This window comes from Aedes aegypti, chromosome 2 (assembly GCF_002204515.2).
Source record: "Aedes aegypti strain LVP_AGWG chromosome 2, AaegL5.0 Primary Assembly, whole genome shotgun sequence".
Taxonomy (NCBI): Eukaryota; Metazoa; Arthropoda; class Insecta; order Diptera; family Culicidae; genus Aedes; species Aedes aegypti.
Window position 1 is genome coordinate 295,418,918 of NC_035108.1, and position 15,502 is coordinate 295,434,419.

Consider the following 15,502-nt stretch of genomic DNA (forward strand, 5'->3'; position numbering starts at 1 on the left):
GCATACCTTTAGGCGTTTAACGCTATATGGAAATTTCTGACTTAGATTACAAAAATGGTCCCCGTTTGCAAAAATAGTTTTCGCTAAGAGTTTTGAGACCCAATTCGAGTTCTACTATAATTAGGCTATCAAGTATAAGTGACGAATTCATTATGACTTCATCTAATAGTGATCGTAGAACAGATTGTTTGAGAGCATTTTAAAATTGCTAAAATCTTATAAATTTTCCATATTTGCATATAAATCCTCAAATGTACTTGATTCCAACGGAAATAGCTTTAACATGAAGTGTCATACTAATACTCTTTACTTTTGCATTCGTTTTGCTTAACAGATTAACAAGAATTTTGTTATTTCGTTAAGTATGTTGAGAGTCTCACACTATCAAAGTTACACGCATTATCAAAGTTACCCCGTTTTACGGTACATATTTTGTTTTGCCTAAAAATTCAGTCAGGTCGGATTCGGAGTATCCTTCTAAAATTTAAGCTGATTGTAGAACTAAGTAGTTCATTCAATCGTTTGTATTATTTGTTTTTTCGTGCGTTGTTACAGATTAATAGTGTGATATCTTTATAATGATTGCTACAACAGAACACTCTGTGGCTCAACGTCGCTGTAATTAGTAATTTACTGGTTTCAAATTTTGCGTGACGTGATTTATGGACAATCTCTATGACTGAGTACCTTGTGACCATTAGAAGCTTTATGCTGCTATGAAAATTCGGTTATACCAAAATATGGTATGCAAAAATTATTAGGGAGTTATTTGTTCCGCCTCGGGTACGAAGACACTCTATTTCCTGGGAGAAAGCTTTCTTTTCAAAACCCTGAACTTGGTAAGTTTCTCATGGAATTCATTATGAATTTTAAAGCTGCTTCAGAGGCTAACAGCGAACTTCTGTGTGTTTATAATGTTACGCTCGGAACCTTATCCGAATTTCGTGAAACTTATGTAGCTGAACTTTCGATTTCTTGGGTAAATCTTAGACTTATCTTTGGATTCGCCTTAAAAATATATTCAGGAGTGTCATTTTCTCCGGTATCACCAAGCTTATACATGCAAACCTGAACTGTGTTGTTGATTGTGCACTAGACAACTTTGCCAGTTCCAGTGGCTGATAATGAAACTAGTCCCACGAACAACCTCTTTCTTTGCAAATGCACTGGAAAAAGTCAATACGAATGCAATTTGCTCTGGAAACACATTACGCAAATTGAAACAATAACACTCCGGGATGCATCGGAACGACGAGTGCTGTGTTTATCACAAACTTTCGCTTATGCGCAAATTATAACCGGCTGACAATGAGCCGTCGAAGTCTGTTGTCATTCCTTGACGTCCCACAAGGGTGGAACATTAGGGCAGTGCAGAATTGAGTATTCAAATTGTCAAGTCAGACTAATAAACTGTCAAAATTTCAGTAAATTTGGGTTTTCCCCAAACGATGAGCTTTAAAAATGTAAGTTATTTTGTTTGACTATGAACAATACAAATACTGAAAAACTTTCAAGGTCATTTTGCTGATTGGAGCCTGTCAGGTAAAACTACTTGGTATGTAGCGGTCTTTTTTTTCTCACCAGCCTTGTTTGATCGTTTTTCCAGTGCGAGCTAAGAAAAACTAACATCGTTCAAGGAGGTATTAATAAGAAATTTGTATATTTTTGATTTAATCTTTGGTGATTATATGACCATCCTTAACATTTAAGACACTGGTGAATGAATCATTGTCGGGACTGAAGGCATTTGAAATTCTTAATGTTTTGCACTCAAACTAAGGGAACTGGAGGTAATTTGCCCATACGGGGCAAAACCACCCTCGCTTTAGATAAACAATGTGTTTTAGAATGGTTTTTTCACCCTAGATTTTAAAAAAATGGATAAAAATGCTTCTCTCAATATATGTTTAACCACCCTTGATTTGATCGAATGACGTGTTTTGGAACTCTTTTTTTCACCCTAAATAATAGAAACTGTGTAAAAATGCTTCTCTATTTAAATTTTTAAAGTGTTTTTTCTGGATCATTTGATAGAATTTTACGATGTTGCTGCGCATGAAAAACAGTTGCTGGTTTGAGAAGCTGTTAAAATGGTTTGCATTGTTATTCAATGCATAGAATCCTCAAGTAGACTTGTTTAAAATCGAATAGATTCGAGTGAAATGTAATGAAAAGACTTTGAAGCTTCTACTAAAATAATAATAGAGGTTAAAGTACATACGTAATACTTTGCACAGGAGAACGAAAACTACTATTTCTAAAAATGTGTATTGTGATTAATTATGTGCAATAAAATGAAGGACTTAAATTTTAATCAACTCGTGGGGCAAAACGGCTTTCCTATTTCATAACACCTGAACAGCCGTTCGGATTCAAATTCCAGCAAAAGTAATGCCACGCTGTAGTAACGTGCAAATTTGAACCTTACAAATGCACATTTTTCGTATCATCATGTATACTATAATAATTACAATTTGAACAATATCATCTGATCAAACGCCCTTATGTATGCAACGTATATGCAAAAGGTCGTACACAAATTGAATCACGTTCCAAGGGGGATGGGGTATTAGGCCTTTGACAAGGGAGGGGACGAAAAAGTCGACATATAGCGTGTCATAATTTGTGTACCATCCTCAAGCATGATTGCGCATGCGTACGTGCTTTTTCTGACAAAAAATGCCATAATTTTAAAGTATAGATTACCAAATGAAATATTTGGAGAAAACCATTTACAATTTGCTGTAGATCGATAAATATGCGTACACGATTTTGAAAATATGAGACTTTTTAGTAAAACTACCATAAAGAGTAAAATTTATACCTCAGACTGTGGTTTAAACTCACGATTTAGGAGAATCCGTTTTGCCCCACGAAATGATTAAAATATAAGTCCTTCATGTTATTGCAACATCACCCGCCCTCACAGGAGCAAGCGACGCGAGCAAAGGATCAAATTTAACAATATTTTTACATGTAATACAAACTATGACAGTGCACAAGTTGGCTCTCGTCGATAGTTTCAGAAATTTGGTTTATTATCGACCAGAAAAATGGCCTTGAAAATCGCACAAAATTGCAACGAAAACAGCGAAAATCGTTTTTATACGTTTTCTACGATTTTCTTGAGAAAACACATGAAAATATATTAAGAGAAGCATTTCTATCCTTTTGCAAAATAAGCCTTCTAAAACCCATCGTTTGTCCAAATCAAGGGTGGCGCGTTTTGCCCCATATGGGCAAATTACCCCCAGTTCCCCTATAAGCAAGTATAATTGTGTGTGTACGTTTTTGTATTGTTGTGCGGGGCGTTTTACCCCGCATATGCGGTTAAGGGGGCAGGATCTGTAATAGATTTCGGAGTTTTCTAAAGCAGTTTTTGCTTTCAAAATAAAGAAAATGAACAGGAAAATGTATTCAATGTATTCTATTCTCCAACCGAAACACAGTGAACACATTTTCATCGAATAATTTTTAGTTTTGAACAGAAAAACTGCTTTCGATAATTCGATGATGACGATGATTACAATGACGGAGCGTTGAACGTTAAGCAAGCATTTTTTTAAAAATGATTTATAAACCACAGAGAGCTAAAATGGATAGCTGTTTCTACTATTTGATAGAAAACGTGTTTGTTTATCCGACAATAATTGAAAAAGAACATAGAACAATGTTTTTCACATCTAAAATCGCTGTTTTTTAACATGGGCAAACTACCCCCAGTCCCGCGGAATCTACTCAAATCTATCAGCAGAACTTTTAGAGACATATTAGATTATATTAACCAAAGTATCATCGGTAGCTGCACAACAGCGTATTCAGCTGTAAGATGCTTATTAACTCAATTGAGAGTTAAGTACCGTTTTGATTCATATTACGGACACTTAAGGACTCAGTGGAGTATAACTGATCAAAAATCATATAAAGTAAATCAGTTTGTATGATTCCTCCGCATTATCGAGCCTTGAACACACATAGCTTTCGAATTGTGAGCGAAGATTTTTATTCTGCAACGTGAATAATTTTAAATAAATACAAATGTGTGGACTTTCCATGATTCTTATTCCGGACGCTTCCTCACTTTTGCCTTGAATTCCGGACACTTTGATTTAAATTCCGGACAGCTCATGAAAATCATAAATCGAGAAGTCAAATCATCAATTGAAATAGCTAAACCACTAAACAAACGTGTAATATAGTTGAGCAATATTAATTTTCAGAGATATCGATGAAAAACGCATAATTAAACGAGCTACAAAAGTGCGAACTTTTGAACGGCAAAAATTGAAACATTTCGTGTGAAATGTTTCCCATACAAAGAAGAGTGTCCGGAATTAAAAGCTGTCCGTAATATGAATCAAAACGGTAGATGAAAAAACCGAATTTAGTATTGTTCTTTTTGTTGAGGAATAGATTCTCGTGCACATTTTGAACGTGGAAAAATAAATACTCACACGTCAGTTTCTATGGCACTTTAATAGAAGCACGCAACTTGCATTCAATGTACAATCCAACATAATGCGTTACATGTGCATTACTCGTTGATTTTGTTAGCTACGACGCCATCCAATATATGGCAAACATGGTGGGAGAATATTTTGGTGTGACAAAATTATTTAGGTGTGAGTCTATTAGAGGGCAAAATCCTCAATACTATACCATTTAATTCCACTAGAGTTTATATCCTTTGACAGATACGCGTATTTCGACCTCAACTGTAAGGCCGTCTTCAGTGTCGTGTACTAGACTCGACTTCGTGTACTAGACACGACACTGAAGACGGCCTTTTGAGGTCGAAATACGTGTATCTGTCAAAGGATACAAACTCTAGTGGAATTAAAAGGTATAGTACTAAATTCGGTTTTTTCATCTACTTATAGGTATTCTACTAAACAGCTCGAAGATTTATTATCAATTGAGAGTTGTTTGTCCATATATCATATATCAGCAATAATATTTGTTGGCATAGTCACGGTGTTCCCCAGACCGCTTTTATCACCGCTTTTATCCATCAAATTTGTGCTCACCGGTTGTTTTCTATGGCCAAGCTGGATATCTGAGCAAAACTTAAAAAAAAGTAGTGCCCTTTTTTAAAGTTACGCCTTTTTGAAGGTATAGGCCCACAAATGCAAAAAAAAATATTGAAACAGGTATCCATTTACAGTGATTATCAGAAGAAAAATACAAATAAAACTTGGTTCAAAGTAGATATGTTTAGTGATTTTCAAACCATGGGAGGAGTTTCGAATCAAAAGATCGACGAAATTAAGAGTTCCGCCAACTTTTAAACAGACCGACAAAATCGTTGCCAGCAAATAAATGAAAGGAGATGGTTTGGCGTTAAGTTGGTAAGACTGGTGAACAGGCATTGCAGAATTCGCTCTCATTTGAGTTTGAAGCACGATCAAAGCAAGCAAAGAAAAACATCCCATCTGTTGCGGTTCACGATCGTCATTGTATCGCAAGGTGTAACAAGTCTGATAAATGGAAGCAGCGAGCGAGAGCCCCAAAGAGAGAGCGATGATAAAATCCATTTTTCTCGCTTGTTTACCCTTGGGGATAAGTGTTTTTCTTTACTGGCACGATAAACAACCCACTAGCTTCCAATAGCAAGTGTCCCCCAGGCTTGGAGCATGTTTAGAGGGGTTTTATCATGCACTACTATCCCTCCAATCTGATCAAAGTTGTAGCAGTATACGATAAACAGTCTCTCATAATGTGCAGCATGTTATGCTAGTTACAGAGAGCGATACGTGAGAGATTCTCTCAATTTTCTCAGGATTCAATCCCTGCTGGTGAAACGTCAAATGCACAGCAGCTAATTAGCTGGCGACGATTCATCGTGTTCGATAAGTAGCAAATTTCGCAATTCTTTTTGAGGCAGCAGAAGCCGAATTTGAAATATATGAAAGCCATTCTAATATCGTTAAAGATAAATTGCTTTTACACGCCGCAAAATATTTCCACAATCAACGATTTTTAATAGGCTCGAGCGCTATAAGACATTACGGAGCCAATTTTATTTTATTATGAATTGTCAAAAAATGTCCATAGCATACTAATCTAACATTTTTAACAACATTTTGCCTCAAAACAATAGTTGAGGAAGATTCACGCTTGTTTGCTGTTGTCTGTCCTTTGCTGAATCTCTTTTTTATTTTGATCTTTTGAAACGAATCCAACTCTGTTGAACAACAAAATTTAAGATGTAATTTGTAATTTAAATGTAATTTCGGTGTGAGACATTTGAGAACGGAAATTGATGGAGAGAAAGTAGCAATATTTGGAGAAGCTTGATTTTGCATACCCTATTGGTTCAACTTACACAAGGCGTTTCAAGTTCAGTATATATCATAATTATATATTGGAATGTTAGAGATTCAACAGCTAAAATATGGTGAAACATAAATGCTTCACGAATTCTTTATGTAGTGTACAGGTCCACCATAAATTGGTTTGAATCCTACACAAACTGAATGTTTCTTTGTAAGCTTGCATTTAAATCGGTCAAGTTAATAAACTACGTGCTGTTCAATTTTTTTTTTCGGTTTGCAATATCTTCAATTCTCTAAATTTTGCGTGTTTGCTTATGTAAGAATTGAAAATCTTCTTTGGCTTGTTTATTACTACACTGATAGGCAAAATAAAGTGCCCACCATACCAGTTTTCGAATTTCTCTCATTGATTTGGTTCAAATTAGAGTTAACACACTTAAACCTTTTTTGATATTTTATTTCTGATATTCTTTTAAAGTTGCACTTACGAAAATTTGATTAAAAAAGAGTTTTACTCAAAGCAAAAGAAAATCAATTTGTATTGAAAAAAAAATAGTGACAAAAAAAAGTGCCCACTACCTTCTTGGCCCCAGAAAAGATGATTTAAGAAAAATAAAAATAAGAAGAAAGTTAATGTGTCCTCCTTTGGCCTTAAGGACTTGCTGGAGGTGCTTCGGCATGCTTTTCACCAGGTTTTGTAGGTATTAGGAATCTAGTTCTTCCCAAAATACAGGAGGCTTCAATGTGCTCTTATACTGACGGCAATCAACTGTGTTGGTAGCAAAGCTCAAAGCTTTGAGCCAAACCTTCTCGACTAGAGAAGCTACGTAGAATACAGGACGTTTCGATGCTTACTGACTTTAAAATGGCTTGCTCAATTTTCACCACCTAATTAAAAATTTCAATCTTGTCGCTCCTTTGCGACGCCTATCCACCTATTCATTTCAAACATTTGTAAAAATCTTCTATAGACTCCCTTTACCTCTAAGTCGCATGACCGCTAAAGCCATAAACAAGAATAACATAACTGGTACACCTACTCTTAAAGGTTATTTTATCAAACAAAATTTTCACAGACAGTATTTAAAATTGGGGCACTCAAAACAAAAACAAAACGTCTATTCTGTTCTCAAATTCTTGCATTATTTATGTACGTGTTTTAGGTGTGCTGGCAGATAACATCTATCAGAGATCATCCATTTTCAAGGGAGAGTCAAAGAGGGTCGCAGCTGCAAAACGGTTTGGAATAACTCATTTAAATTGTTCTTCTTCTTTTTAGCGTTACGTCCCAACTGGGTCAGAGCCTGCTTCTCAGCTTAATGTTCTTATGAGCACTTAACTGAGAGTTTTTTTTTGCCAATCGATGATTTATTTTTAAACTTTTTGGAATATTTGGCTTACCCTAACGAAACATTACTTTATCTGGAGTCGGTAAAGTTTACATTCGTTGCAGAACGAAAATATTGCACTGCATTCATTACTTATTCTTGCAGATTTGGGAACGTGTTTTCCGAAAATAATGCAATGTTATATCGTTGTTTTGCCAATCAAAAAGTTTTGCTCTGCCCGCTTCTCATTTGCATGCGACTGAAGGATTATCTGAATCTCGAAGCTCGTCATCACCCACCATCTTTAAGGTTGATACATTTCTAAGAAATACGCCAATGATGATGTCCTTCAATCATGATCCTAGAAAATAAGTTGGGGTCATTTGATGACATTCAAATGATATGGCAAAGATGATTTAGTTATACGTAAATTACAGTTATCCGAATAAACGCATAACACAAATCACTCTAGAGTAAATTACAAATTGTGTTTCACAACTTTGCCAAGGAAAAAGAGTAGGCATACAAAAGCCTTTCGAAAGCTTATGATTTTTATAATATGAAATTTGTTGAAATATACGTTTTTTTTTTGGGGCACTGATGTACTTAGAAAGTTGCAAAATAGAAATACTTTAAAAATTTTAAATAATTTGGACTCGATACTTTATGAATTATTTTAAACGCTATTGTAGGTTTAGGGAGAAAATGTCAAACGACAAAACATCGAATGTCATAACATTGAATGCCAGAAGGCATAAAATATCGAAAACAGTAAATTTTCATCATCGATTAAGGATTGTATTCCAGACTTCTTTTTTCAAATCGTGTTTGATTGAATGTGATTTGTATAACGTTTGACTCATAAATAATTATTTATATTTTAGAAGATAATCATCCATACAAGAAAACATGTTGTCGTTGTCTTTTAAACGTTTTGTCTCTTCGACGCTTCGTAGCTCAAAATTATGTAACTAGACGTTTTACCTTCTAAGTTTTGTCACCCAACCGGCAAAAATTGATTCATCTACCCTACAAACATTTCAATTTATTCTCATTAAATGTAGTTGACACAAATTGATGTCGATTTGAATAATATGGGGACACTTTCACTGGCCAGGCCCCTCCAGTCGAGTTCATCCAGGTGGAATTTCAATAAATCAATAAATGGGTGGCGGTGATCAACGGCAACGTATTGGCCTCTGTCGGTGCTGCCTGGAAACTTAACAGTTTTGTCAGTTTGCCATGGTGAAGCAAAAGTGGTCAGTGCTTATCCGTAAAGCATCTGACCTGGCTTTCGGTGCGATTGCTCAGCTATGGGTGCCTTAGTTGTCGCTGCATGTGCAGTAGACTGATGCAAATCTTGAAATTTTGCTACCGTTTGCTTGATAAATTGTTCTCTCGGGATATGCAACCGTTTGAAAAAATGAATGATTGCACACGCAATTAAAAGTTCATAAGAGAATTGCTAGGAGAAGCGTCGTACTCTTATTGTAGGTTTAGAAAACTGAACGTCATAATACTCTATGGAACAGTTCACAATCACTTATCTGGAGAAATTTCCGAATCTACAACTTTTATGAAGCTCACATTTGATTGGACGTCAAGAAAATTTGTTGGATAAGTTAATTAGTGGTCCGGATGATTGTACGCTTTCTAGAATTGCCACGAATGATTTGTATCTCTGTAGTAAGATGGTAAGAGTATTCCATTAGATTTATTTTTTTTTTTTTCAGCATTACTTACGTACCAACTTTGATAGACCCTGCTTCTAAGATAAGTGTTTTTATGCCAAATGACAATTTTGACATGCGTATATCGTGTGACGAATACGAAGGGACTTTAAGCCCTGGGGAGTCGAGAAAATTTCCATTACGTAAAGATCCTCAACCGGACGGATTTGGTGTCAAGACCCTGAGCTTGGTCTTGCTGAATAGCTGAGCGTTTACCACTACGGCTATCTGGGCGACTATTCTTTTGTATTCGACTCTCTGGGTGTAAATCATTACATTCTCTGGAAAATAGCTGCAAAGCAAAGCATTACCGCTGATTATTAGTGCCCTTTTTTAATAATGTATAATGTTCTTGTTCAACAGTGAAACTTTCCATCAAAATTAAAAATTCCGTTTGATTTCAATCGTGGGTTGCACAATTCAATGGAAAATGGCTTCATTTTCAATCAAGCTTTTGCTCTGTTGAACTTTTAATAGCACGCATGATTTGAGAATCCATCCAATTAATACAGCGCTATTCTTTTTCTCTCACATTTTCCCTTCCCAGATTAGACGACCCGTTGCGGCGAAACGTACTGACGAAGGCGGTTCCATGGCACGAACGGCCACTTCTTCTGAATGTTGCTCAAATAGATGCAGTCGGGGCTTCGTTTACCCTAAGGTCAACCATGGTGGACGCTAATGGATGTGAGCTAAATGCCCTGCCGTTAAGTGGTAAGTAATCTTTGTGAATAATCTCTTCCATATTTCAAATCTAAAGAAACATTTGTCATTTGACAACATATGTTTTAGATCATAGACAGATGTAACTATTAAATTGTTAATCGAGCAAAGATGAATAACCAAGTGAACTAACTTGTTGTTGGTTTGATTGAATTTAGATAATAATCACTTGAATTTGCTTCAGGATTAACATATATTTGCCATTCAAATTACTTAATTTGGAATTATCATGTTATTTTAGGATAAAAATTCTGTTATTAATAACATATTTTTAATAACGATAAACGACACAATGATTACTGTGACTGTGATCTGAGTGTTTTGTTACGTCTGTTATATGTTCATACATCATTTGCAAATTGAAATATGTATGAATACGATGCAACGATATTCCATCCTTTGAAAATTTTACTGATTGCAAAAATATAATTAAACATGAACGCAATAGTCCGTTTCTCATTTTCCGGGATGAGTTTGCCTTCGGCAGAAAATCCTATAACGTCAATCAAATCGATCAACATCCCATTTCTTCCGATCCACATTGTATGAGCAAGACAATGCGTCATGGACGCATCATTAAATGCAATTTGCTTGCGAGTAGCGAAAAAAAATCCACATAATTCACATAAAAAGAACAAGGTAATTAATATGATTATCGCAACCATATAATAAGCGGTGCAGTATCGAAGCGGCTCAGCAATTTAATGCATTTTTTTCTATTTAAAATTGCATCATATCAGTTTGTTTTTTTTTTTTAATCTCGTTAATGGCGGTGTATTCTACAGTTTCAAAATTCATTTTCTCAAAAAGTCCTAAACGTTTGATGGATAGGACTATAGTGAGCAATTAAAACATATATTTTTACAAACCAGCATATAGTGCCCAATATAAAAAAAAAACATATATTTTTTATCATTTCACATTCCAAAAATGATCACGTAGAGAAAGTTGTATATGAAATTTTGCTTATTGTAGCATGTTGATAATGTTTCTGGATTGTTCATTGTATGTAAATTGACAATTGTAATAGACATCTTTACAGCAAAGGGTGCCACCTGTCGTGGTCAGTATTTCCGAATACGGTGGAATAAAGCAGAAGATCTCCATTCGAAGAATCATTTTTTTTTTTTTTTTTTTTTCAAATAGCACAGAAAGGCGACTTTTACCGCAAGCCTATAAAGATCAACACGCTAAGCCTGCTCAACGCAGCGCATGTGTTAAAACTACACAGAATGAGGCAACCAATGCAGGACTCTCTGGCTGAGTGAAAATTCTGTGTAAGTCGCACTCATGGTATGTGTAACCTATGTGTTGGCCATTGACTGTGCGCGGATAGATGGAATGGAACGGCAGTTCTCGGCACTCATTTTTTGAGCGGATGAAGTTTAGCGTGAAGAACTACTTGTCAAGCATTTTGACGAGAAGAGGCATCAATTTTTCACAAATGACGACAAAACTGAACGTTGGTAAAAGTCGTCAAGTCTGTCAAGTGATCATAGACCACGTAAAAAGATCAAAAATAAAATAAATGCTTTACATGGATTTTCTCCATTCCATGTAGAGTAAGGTGGGCAGCAAGCATGGACAAATTCACTCACTCATCCGAACGCTACCTGTAAAATACTCACGATTTTAAAGGCACAAATCTGTTGAAATAATGAACATACAAGGTCAATCTTCTTATTTTAAGCTTTCTGCTAGTGCACAAAGCTAAAATAGGAATTGCACTGTAGTTTGATGCCTCTTTCGTGAGATTTGTGCCTTTAAAGTTTTGGTACATTATTGAATTATGATTCCAAGCTGTTTCACCTTAAATGGGAGACACAAAAGAATGCGTTCGCCATTCAATCACGGGGAGTTTTCTGTGATTTTTTCTAGCGAAAAGCCGGAAGATGGTCGCAAATGTGGAAGTTTTTTCCCCATTTGTTTCCGCTTCGTCTATTCGAATGAAAAAATATCTGAAAGCTTGAAAATTTGAATGTTTTTTAAATGTTTTCAGAAGCAAAACAAAAATGGAAGCGAATTCCGCATTCCAAGCGTTCCTCCTCTGTGCACATTTCACTCATTCGGTTTGTTTACCACCGTTTGGACAAAACTGTGTACAGCCCCCTTTGCACAGAATCTGTGCTGCATGAAGAGAGGCTGATTTTGTGTACTCGGCACTCATTTCTGAGCGTGGCAAGTTTAGCGTGTGTGCGTACACGAATCCTCTCTGCTCTTGGAAGTTTTTTAAAAACTACCTAAAGCAATAAAACAGTACTTTTCAGTGCTAAAATTAAAAACGAAACTTTTCAGTGCTACTAAAACAGTACTTTTCAGTACTATTTTTTCTACTATTGATCACTTTACGATCCTTGTTTGGACCCGTGCCTTCGATTTTTCGTTGGACTCGTTGGCGGAAGCTAGTGGTGGTAATCCTTCTTGTACACCGTCTTGGGAAAAAAAAAAACTCTTAGGAGGTCACGTATTCTTTCGTTTATTCACTTAACATTGCAACTACAAACAAAAGGAACGGTGGATCTCTGAATTCACTACTTCCTTCCAAAAAAAGTGGGATTTAAAACTGTCACTACACGTGGCTAGAATGGAAGAAAGGACGTTTCTCCGGAATGCGAACTTTCTTCCAAGGGTGAAATGATAAATGTTGATAATTGTATCGAAATGAGCAATCAGTTCGATGCTCTAGACAAATTTTCCGAACACCAAATCGAAGCATCTTCTAGCCCAGGCTCTTTGATTCAAGTGAGGAAGCAAAGAGTGCCGCCTATCGTGGTCAGTTGTTCCGAATTTGGGGGATTTAGGCAGGAGATCTTGAACTCCATTAGAGGAATCAAGGTTTCCTTCCAAATCGCAAAGAAAGGAGACTGTCGCGTTTTGCCGGAAACTCTTAAAGATCGCGAACTTCTTCTCAAACATCTTGAAGAGAAGAAGCACAAATTTTTTACTTATGACGACAAAACTGAACGTTTGTTCAAAGTCGTCTTGAAAGGTCTCTCAAGTGACTATAAGCCACCTGAAGAGATCAAAAATGGAATAAATGATTTATTTGGTTTCTCTCCAGTCCAAGTAATCATCATGAAAAAGAGAACCCAATCTGGCATTGTTCGGAAAGGGCTTTCTCAAGAATATTATTTAGTTCACTTTAACAAAAAAGAACTAAATAATATTAAAGCATTAGAAAAAAGCAAAACTTATGTTCGATGTCCATGTGACGTGGGAACATTTCCAGAAACCTGGAGGAAATTACCAGAACCCCACTCAGTGCCGTCGATGCCAAAAGTGGGGTCATGGTACAAAAAATTGTCGCATGGATACTAAATGCATGATTTGCGGAGGTTCTTCTCACGCCAAGGACGTATGTCCAGTGATGGAAGATACTACCAAGTTTATATGCTCAAATTGCGGGAACAATCATAAGTCCAATTTTTGGAATTGCCCTTCACGCAAGAGAGTCATTGCGGATCGTGCCAGGCAGATGAAAGAAAATATCCGTTACGATAAGGGTCGTTTCCGGAATTTGCCTGGTAGAGCATCGAACAATACTCATTTTTCAGTTAACGATCGCTTGATTCACAAACTAATTTTAATCCGTTGGGTAGCCGTTCGAATCTTTCAATTTCGAATGTATCTACCCACGGTAAATCCTTTGCCGATATCGTAGCAGGTAATTTGAACTCTTCTCCTATTCGTACTATGAGTACCCATTCTACTTGTTTCAAATCAAATGGAAAAAAACCTTACCGCCACAGGTAACATCTACTCCGCCTCTTCGTCTAACGAAAATTCTAATGGGAAAACATCCAATGTACCTACTTCAAGTGATATGTCTGCCTCTGATTTTAATTTTCTAACTGAACAATTGAATCTAATGATTGATGCAATGTTCAAAGCCACCACTATGACTGAAGCAGTCCAAGTAGGTGTAAAATTTACAAATCAAATTGTTATTGGATTACGTTTTTCTAATGGATCCAAATAATAATTTAAATAATTTAAATTGGAATGCTCGTTCTCTGAATTGTAAAGAGGACGAGCTGTTTAATTTTCTAATAGATGATAACGTGCATATAACAGTTATTACCGAAACGTATTGAAAACCTGGATCTTAACTCAAGAGAGATCTTAACTTTTTTGTTTATCGTAATGATCGACTTGATGGGGCATGTGGGGGAGTTGCAATCATCATTCATAGGCGTATAAAACATCAACGATTTTCGTCATTTGAAACTGTAGGTGTTTCTGTTGAAACACAGTTTGGTAAATATACTTTCATAGATGCCTATTTGCCTTTTCAATGCTCTGGACAGCAAGTTGATTTGCTCCAAATTGACTTGCGAAAATTGACTCACAAAAAGTCAACATTTTTTGTCATTGGTAACTTTAATGCCAAACAATAATTCTCAAAGTAATTCCAACGGCAGAATTTTATTTGATGAAATCCATCTACGATTGGCTTGGTCTTAACTGACTCTAGTGATCTTTGTAGCAAATTAGTTACTCATGCTGATTTTGATTCTGATCATGTCCCTGTTACATTTCAAATATCTCATGAAGCGATTCTCAATCCTATCAGCTCCACTTTCAATTATTTTCGAGCCGACTGGAATACATATGAAACGCATATTGACTCTACTCTTGATGTTAACATTTCTTTACAAACTAAAATTGATATTGACAATGCTCTTGAAACTTTAACAAATTCCATTGTTGAAGCCAAGAGCATTGCAATTCCAAAAATTTGAATCCGTGATTATAGACGATGATCTTAAACTCTTGATCCGTCATAAAAACGTGAGGAGAAGGCAATTTCAACGCACTCGTGATCCTGCTACGAAAATTATATGGCAGGATTTTTAGAAAGAAATCAAGAAACGTTTTGCAGATTTAAGAAACAAAAATTTTGAAAATAAAATTTCTCAATTGGACCCTGGCTCTAAGCCCTTTTGGAAATTATCTAAAATCTTGAAAAAAAACCTCAGAAGCCAATACCGGCATTGAAAGAGGAAAACAAATTATTACTAACTAATTGCGAAAAAGCTCAAAAACTTGCTATGCAGTTTGAAAGTGCGCACAATTTTAATTTAGGACTTACTAGTCCAATTCAAAATCAAGTTACTCAGGAGTTCGAAAATATTCTCAATCAAGAGAACGTTTTCGAAAATGCCTGGGAGACTGATTTGGAAGAAGTGAGAACTATAATTAAAAAATTCAAAAATATGAAAGCTCCAGGTGATGATGGAATTTTCTACATCCTCATCAAGAAACTTCCAGAAAGTAGCTTATAATTTTTAGTTGAAATATTTATCAAATATTTTCAATTAGCATATTTTCCTGAAAAATGGAAAAATTCTAAGGTTGTTCCAATTTTAAAACCAGACAAAAATCCTGCAGAAGCTTCTAGCTATCGTCAAATCAGTTTGCTTTCCTCCATCAGTAAACTTTTTGA

The 15,502-nt window shown here is 35.8% G+C and overlaps 1 protein-coding gene across 19 annotated transcripts in view; it reads left to right on the forward strand.

Annotated features, from left to right (window-relative positions):
• Positions 1-15,502, forward strand: part of LOC5566523 (tyrosine-protein kinase receptor torso) — a 429,787-nt gene that overhangs the window by 285,095 nt on the left and 129,190 nt on the right. For all 19 annotated transcript variants that reach the window (XM_021845429.1, XM_021845427.1, XM_021845431.1 and 16 more), the window contains one exon: positions 9,881-10,047. In XM_021845429.1, coding sequence (XP_021701121.1) covers positions 9,881-10,047 — 167 coding nt within the window. The remainder of the gene's footprint in view (positions 1-9,880; positions 10,048-15,502) is intronic.